General features: G+C 34.6%; 1 protein-coding gene across 1 annotated transcript; it reads right to left on the minus strand.

Moving 5' to 3' along the window:
- Positions 1-6,843: 6,843 nt before the first annotated feature.
- LOC117613373 lies at positions 6,844-8,106 on the minus strand (the record flags this gene model as incomplete). Its single annotated transcript, XM_034341982.1, has 3 exons — positions 7,939-8,106; positions 7,588-7,808; positions 6,844-7,346 (listed from the first exon to the last, which is right to left on the minus strand). Coding segments are annotated over exons 1-3 (890 nt in total), but the record flags the coding sequence as incomplete, so codon positions are not given.
- Between the last annotated feature and the right edge of the window lie 744 nt (positions 8,107-8,850).

Genomic DNA, 8,850 nt, shown 5'->3' on the forward strand with positions numbered 1-8,850 from the left:
AATCAATAGGAACTTTCATTTACTTTCAACATAAGCAACAAACAACCAGTACATCAATACGTAATAGGAGGGCATAAAAGGTGGCTGCGTTAAAATTTTGCCATTAAAAACCCCCAAGGGGGGAAAATCCGGTCAAGGGAAAAGAGTGCCACATCGCCTCTAACATGAACTAAATGCATAAAAAACCTAGCCTAACTCCATATCTCTAGCAAGGCTCGACTTCTAGCCAAGGCGGAGCAACATATTGTCCTAAACAAACGTAGTCCTTTCCGTTAATCCAAACTGTGCCAACGCATGCGCCACTCCATTGCCGGACCGAGGTTGAAAGAGCACTCTCGAAACCGCTAAGTGCGACCATGATTCGGCGAATATCCGCCACCACGTTCCCAATATTGCTCTACCAAGCGTTTCCTTCCTTAAGCATGCTCACAGCTTCCTTTTAGTCAGATGCAATAACAAAATGACTGATTCCTTTGGCCCGCCTTAGAAGGAGTCCCTCTGTTACGGCCGCTAGCTCAGTTCCAATCACATCCAAACCCGCCGATCCTGTAGCAGCAAAACCACATAGGAAAAAACCATTGTCGTCCCGTATGCAACAACCTAACCCCCTGTGTCGGCACAGCAGGTTTTGATATCTCCATACAATTTTTGTACTGTACTAGCCACTCCATTGTACGCTCCACCAAGACCACAGCCTCAGCTGTAATTCTTACTATGAATTCGAGAGGAAAAGAGCAAGCTCAGTCAAATTCTCAACAGTGCAAGCCCAGCTCTAACAAGTCTAACAAGAATTGGAAAGGGAAAAATTCCTTTGAGAAACAATCAAACCAGGCTATGTTTAATTTACAACATGTTAATAGCAATCAGGCTATGTTTATCACTAGTTTGAATGTAGTTGAGTCAATACAAAGCCATATAACTTTGGAATGACAACAATACAACAGTTCTCTTTGCAAAAGGGAATAAAAGGACAAAGGCATCAAGAATTCTGGAAATTAAATTATTCACTGTCAAAGAGAAGGTCAAAGATGGTCACACTGCATTGGATCGCATTGGCACAGATGCAATATTGATTGTAGATCCACTCACCAAGGGGTTACCAAATGGTGTATTCCATAGGCATGTGATTAGTATGGGACTAACAGTTCAGATGGATGGCTAAAACAGTGGGAGTTTATTTAGTTTGGTACGTAGCTTTTAACACATATTTTCTGTTAAGATTTAATCAGTGGTGTTTTCAATTGGATAATTTTTTAGTTTTGAGGATTCAATACAGTATGTTTATACAGTTTAGTTTATGTTTATTATGTGAATATTTGTTTACTTGAAAGCATATAAGTAGCATAGCATGCATTTGAGGTAGCTACGATAGTTTATGACGTTGCTTATACAAAGTTAGACATTAGTAGTCATTTCCAGGGACAATTGCATAAGATGACTTTTGTATAAGCACTTTCAGTTAAGTCATCTACATTCTGTATTTTTAGTCTTGATCGAAGCCTTATGTGGTGTTGAAGAGCTTTAAGTGTGATTATAAGGATTTTGATTACCATGATCAATAAGTATCGATAGTCCCTTACAGTTATTAACAGTGACTTAGTGGGAATTTTATTTGGTTATACTTCACAAGGTCTTAAAGTGAGCAATACAAGTTTTCTTTTGTAATTATTTGACCAAGTGGGAGACTATAAGACAAACTCTTGTCTTAATCTATGTTTTATGGTCTTCTAATCACACATGGATTCGAGAGGTTTGTATTGATCAGGAAGACTAATTTAATATAATTTAGATTATCATTTATATAAAATAAAATAAAAATTAAACCTAACAAAGGAGTATATTAAATTACTACATAAAAATACAAAATGAAGTCCAGATGGCAGGATCACTGATCAAAGAGAGTAATTCAAGCATGTTGAAAAACATGGAAAAGACAAATTGTAAAGTATCAATATGTTCCGACACTTATCAAAAAAAAAAAAAAGGTTCCGACAGAAAGACTGCAAAGATACGTACCTCCAAATCGAATCCAATGTTTACCCGACTCTCCCTATCGGTTAACTGAGAGAGAGACATTTGCTCTCTATATGAGATATTTCAAACGAAAAGTAGTTACCAAGTCTTTTCTTTTTTTATTGTGAATATGATGAGGATTGAATGAGGCATTCAGAAAGTGCATGTTTCTTTTTAACCTTCCCTGTTATTTAATATCTAAGTTTACTACAATATTATTTATTAAAAAATAAATCTTGTCGACTTCTTGACTGACTAGGTAGAATACTGTGCAATGCAAGGGCAGATTTCTAGTTTGAATATAAGTGTATTTGGACAGAGTCGAAATTTGTGCAGGCACTCCCCAAGGTGTTGGCCCAGCAGCCACATACAGATGAAGACAAATATTCAAAGACTTGCAACTCGCACCTCTCATGTCTTCTGGTTCTGATAAAAAGAAAAGGAAAATAGTCGTGGACTTGTTTTCGTTTAAAAGAAGAGAATTCAAAAATTCAAAACAGAGGGCTATACTGTGTTTAAATATAAAAAAAGTACCCCAACCAATAGGGGCCACGTGTCAACACATTTCTTTTTAATAAAAAAATTCAAAACAGAGTATAGCCGTGCGGCTATACTATTTTTAAACATAAAAAAAGACCCCCAGCGATTATGCCCACGTGTCAACACATTTCTTTTTAATAAAAATTTCAAAACTGAGTATAGCCGTGCGGCTGTACTCTTTTTTTTATTTAAAATAAATAAAAAATTTTAAAAATGCCAAAAAGGACCCTCCTAGTTGCATTGGTTTGTACCTTATGCATATTAATTTGCAACATATCCAAAGTATATATGAATATTCCACTATTTGATATTTTAATATAATTTTTATACCATATGTTATTCTTATTCAATAATACGTGAATTTGTGTGTGTTACTGAAAGTTTTGTAAAAAATATTAGAAATAGGTACGTACATGTACAATACGACTATTGTATATTGCTTTTTAAAGAAAACGTGAGACGTGTATAGAACACGAATGTATTCTTGAAAAATACATACCTACATATGCGTGTGTGTACATATATATATGAACATGTATGTAAAAGACTATAGCCGCCTGTCTATGCTATTTATTAAATTCAATTTTAAAAAAAAATTAAAAAAATAATGCCTTCCGCCTCTAGTATATTTTGTTTTATAAAAAAAAAAATGAGCATAGCCGGGCGGCTATACTATTTTTAAATGTAAAAAAAGTCCCCCAACCATTATGCCCACGTGTCAACACATTTCTTTGTAATAAAGATTTCAAAACTGAGTATAGCCGCGCAGCTGTACTTTTAAAAAAATATATATATAAAATTTTAAAAATACAAAAAAGGACCCTCCTAGTTGCATTGGTTTGTACCTTATGGATATTAATTTGCAACATATCCAAAGTAGATATGAATATTCCACTATTTGATATTTAAATATAATTTTTATACCATATGTTATTCTTATCCAATAATACGTGAGAATTATTGATATAATACGTGAATTTGTGTGTGTTACTGAAAATTTTGTAAAAAATATTAGAACTATGTACGTACATGTACAATACGACTATTAAATGTTTGCTTTTTAAAGAAAACGTGAGACATGTATAGAACACGAATGTATTGTTCAAAAATACGTACCTACATATGCGTGTGTGTACATATATATATGAACACGTATGTTAAAGACTATAGCCGCCCGCTTATGCTATTTATTAAATTCAATTTTAAAAAAAAATAAAAAAAGAATGCCTTCCGCCTATAGTATATTTTGTTTTATATAAAAAAAAAAAAAAAGAGTATAGCCGGGCGGCTATACTATTTTGAAATATAAAAAAAGTCCACCAACCAATAAGGGCTACGTGTCAACACATTTGTTTCTTTTAAAAAAACTCAAAATTGAGTATAGCCGTGCTGCTATACTATTTTTGAATATAAAAAAAGAACCCCCCCAGCCATTATGCCCACGTGTCAACACATATATTTCTATAAAAAAAATTCAAAACAGAGTATAGCCGTGCGGCTACACTGTGTTTAAATATAAAAAAAATACCTCCAGCAATAGGGGCCACGTGTCAACACATGTCTTTAAAAAAAAAAAATTCAAAACTGAGTATAGGCGGGCGGCTATACTGTTTTTAAATATAAAAAAAGACCCCCAACCGTTATGCCAACGTGTAAACTCACATATTTCTTTAAAAAAAAATCAAAACAGAGTATAGCCATGCGGCTATACTGTTGTTAAATATAAAAAAAGTCCCCCAACCAATAGGGGCCACGTGTCAATAAATTAATTTCTTTTTTAAAAAAAATTCAAAACTGAGTATAGTCGTCCAGCTACACTGGGTTTAAATATAAAAAAAGTACCCCAACCAATAGGGGCCACGTGTCAACACATGTCTTTTAAAAAAAAATTCAAAACTGAGTATAGTCGGAAGGCTATACTATTTTTAAATATAAAAAAAAAACCCCAGTCGTTATGCCAACGTGTCAACTCATATATTTCTTTAAAAAAATTCAAAACAGAGTATAGCCGTGCCGCTATACTGTTTTTAAATATAAAAAAAGTCCCCCAACCAATAGGGGCCACGTGTCAATACATTTCTTTCTTTAAAAAAAATTCAAAATTGAGTATAGCCGTGCGGCTATACTATTTTTAAATATAGAAAAAGACCCCCAGCCGTTATGCCAACGTGCCAACTCATATATTTCTTTAAAAAAAATTCGAAACAGAGTATAGCCGTGCCGCTAGACTGTTTTTAAATATAAAAAAAAGTCCCCCAACCAATAGGGGCCACATGTCAAAACATTTATTTCTTTAAAAAAAATCTCAAAACTGAGTATAGCCGTTCGGCTATACTATTTTTAAATATAAAAAAAGGACCTCCAGCCATTATGCCCACATGTCAACACATATATTTCTTTAAAAAAAATTCAAAACAGAGCATAGCCGTGCGGCTACACTGTGTTTAAATATAAAGAAAGTACACCAACAAACAGGGGCCACTTGCCAACACATTTCTTTTTAATATAAAAAATTCAAAACAAAGTATAGCCGTGCGGCTATGCTATTTTTAAACATAAAAAAAAGCACAGCCATTATGCCCACGTGTCAACACATTTCTTTTTAATAAAAATTTCAAAACTGAGTATAGCCATTCGGCTGTACTCTTTTTTTTTTTTTTTTTTTTTTTTAAATTTTGAAAAATTAAAAAATTTTAAAAAGACAAAAAAGGACCCTCCTAGTTGCATTGGTTTGTACCTTATGGATATTAATTTCCAACATATCCAAAGTAGATACGAATATTCCACTATTTGATATTTTAATATAATTTTTATACCATATGTTATTCTCATTCAATAATACGTGAATTTGTGTGTGTTACTGAAAATTTTGTAAAAAATATTAGAAATACGTACGTACATGTACAATACGACTATTGTATGTTTGCTTTTTAAAGAAAACGTGAAACGTGTATAGAACACGAATGTATTGTTCAAAAATACGTACCTACATATGCGTGTGTGTACATATATATATGAACACGTATGTAAAAGACTATAGCCGCCGTCTATGCTATTTATTAAATTGAATTTTTTTAAAAAAATAAAAAAAATAATGCCTTCCGCCTCTAGTATATTTTATTTTATATAAAAAAAAAGGGTATAGCCGGGCGGCTATACTATTTTTAAATATAAAAAAAGTCCCCCAACCAATAGGGGCCACGTGTCAACACATTTCTTTCTTTAAAAAAAATTCAAAACTGAGTATAGCCGTGCGGCTATACTATTTTGAAACATAAAAAAAGACCTCCAGCCATTATGCCCACGTGTCAACACATATATTTCTTTAAAAAAAATTCAAAACAGAGCATAGCCGTGCGGCTACACTGTGTTTAAATATAAAAAAAAGTACCCCAACCAACAGGGGCCATGTGTCAACACATTTATTTTTAATAAAAAAATTCAAAACAGGGTATAGCCGATCGGCTATATTGTTTTAAAATATTAAAAAAGTCCCCCAACCAATAGGGGCCACGTGTCAACACATTTCTTTCTTTAAAAAAATTCAAAATTGAGTATAGCCGCACGGCTATACTATTTTTAAATATAAAAAAAGACGTCCAGCCATTATGCCCACGTGTCAACACATATATTTCTTTACAAAAAATTCAAAACCGAGCATAGCCTTGCGGCTACACTGTGTTTAAATATAAAAAAAGTACCCCAACCAACAGGGGCCACGTGTCAACACATTTATTTTTAATAAAAAAATTCAAACAGAATATAGCCGAGCGGCTATACTGTTTTAAAATATAAAAAAAGTCCCCCAACCAATAGGTGCCACGTGTCAACACATTCTTTCTTTAAAAAAATTCAAAATTGAGTATAGCCGTGCGGCTATACTATTTTTAAATATAAAAAAAGACGTCCAGCCATTATGCCCACGTATCAACACATATATTTCTTTACAAAATATTCAAAACAGAGCATAGCCGTGCGGCTACACTGTGTTTAAATATAAAAAAAGTACCCCAACCAACAGGGGCCACGTGTCAACACATTTCTTTCTTTAAAAAAAATTCAAAACTGAGTATAGCCATGCGGCTATACTATTTTTAAATATAAAAAAAGACGTCCAGCCATTATGCCCACGTGTCAACACATATATTTCTTTACAAAAAATTCAAAACAGAGCATAGCCGTGCGGCTACACTGTGTTTAAATATAAAAAAAGTACCCCAACCATCAGGGGCCACGTGTCAACACATTTATTTGTAATAAAAAAATTCAAAACAGAGTATAGCACAAAACTTTTTTCTTTGTGCTTCTTCTGGTGAATACGAGGAGGACGAGGTCCCTCTTGTGACTATGCAAACCTCTCCTCCTCCTCTTTGTTCTTGTTCTATTTGAAGATAGTCCTGACGAGCTTTCCAAGTAGATTCGTCAATTCTTCTGCTTACGAAGTAACAGGAGTAGCCATACAAGAACACGAAACTAGTGACTCCCACTAAAATTGCTGAAATCATGAACGTAATTGTCCAGGACCCAGTTGGAAGTAAAACAGCTAACAATGCACCTAAAAACCAGGGATGGCGCCACAAAGCTTCTTTACGAGTTTCCAGTCGTTTTAAATAATTTTCTTCTGTGGACGTTCTTTCTTTCTGTTCACTAAAATATTGATCCTCAAGAAATTCCTGCAAGGTAGCCGATCTACCAGCTTCCCCTAATACTATCAGTGGCGCTGCTCCATAGTATACCTTAGCCTCAATATGTGTGCTCATAAACTGAGAACAAATCCACAATAGAAGCAGTCCCTGCATGTGCATATATTATATATATGCAACAAATTAACATATATATGTATGTATATGTAGGCAGCAAATACAACTGTATGCATATACAATCGAGTTTTAGAGATTTCTTTTTTTTTTTTACAATTTTACAATTTTTGCAAAGATACGCACACGTGGAGATTAAGTGACAGGGGATCCAAGACGAAATTGGAAACGGTAGTTTAATCAGCTTAATTTGAACTTCTAATGCAAGAAGACTTACAAGAAAATAAGCAGCATTTGTGGAAGCAATCATTTTAAAACGAGCCATGTGCGTGCCTGAAATATGTGCAAGAACAATCACCATGATGCCCGATACCCCTTCTTGGACATTTGTAACGAGGGCAGCCATTTCAAAATGTGTAGTACTCCAATTATCCGTGAGGTAAGTTATCAAGATATTCACTAACGCGTGGTTCATGAAGCTATGGCTGCAAACCAGAGCTATATATACATTACATATATATGCCATCACAGAGCAACAGATGAAATCAGAAACTAAGTCGGTTCGAATGAAGCATATAAGATAAAATTCAGTGAATGAGTGCATGTTAATTCAACAGGGATGAATCACCTCGGATGCGTGTAGTAGCCTCGGAAAAGTAGTAGTAGTTTCCAATCCAGTTTCTCACTGAGACAATGCATGTGTAGAGAAGAATGTTGCGATGACCCCACTCAAGCCCTGCGCGAGTCAGAGTTTGAACCCTCTTTATTGACTCAGCCTTGAAGAATCCTCTCATGGCAAGCAAAACCTGCAAGCAAAAAAGGTTCCGACAGAAAGCCTAGAAGCAAAGATGCGTACAAAGATGCGTACCTCCAATCCAATGTTTACTGGACTCTCTCCACTACAGTTTACTGTGTGAGGATGAAGGTGAAGATGAGGAGAAGACACGTTTGCACTTTCTGAATGCCTCATTCAATCCTCATCTTCACCTTCCTAGTTATTTATCTAAGTTTACTACAATATTATTTATTAAAAAATAAATCTTGTCGACTTCTTGACTGAGTAGGTAGATTAAAGCAGCGGCACATGTTGTAATTTTTAAGGACATTAATCCTAAAACAAGAAGAGAAAGGAATGAAATTTTTCCTAAAACAATAATTGTCAAAAAGCACCGGTGAAAGTTCTACAGTGCGTCAGGTGCAGGAAAGCCGGCGAAGGAAGAAAGAGAAAGCAAATTGATTCTAAAATTGATTCTTAGTTTTAAAGTATAGTCTATATTTGCATATAATATAACATATTATTGCTTCTAATTTAAAATCTAAGAATATAGATGTTGATGCGTAAAAATGGTTCGGCACTTTTTCCGTTCAACTTAGTGATGTTGGGCCTTCGGTATGCTCTGGGCCTCGGTAGAGCGTGTGATCTGCAATATAGAAAACGCTTGGTAAGACCTAGGGCACCGGTGTCGTACCGGCCAAAGGCTCTCCGATGCTTAAGTAAGTAAGGATTTAGTAACCTTGAACTGACAGATCGATATGCAGT

Source organism: Prunus dulcis, unplaced genomic scaffold (assembly GCF_902201215.1).
Source record: "Prunus dulcis unplaced genomic scaffold, ALMONDv2, whole genome shotgun sequence".
Classification (NCBI taxonomy): Eukaryota; Viridiplantae; Streptophyta; class Magnoliopsida; order Rosales; family Rosaceae; genus Prunus; species Prunus dulcis.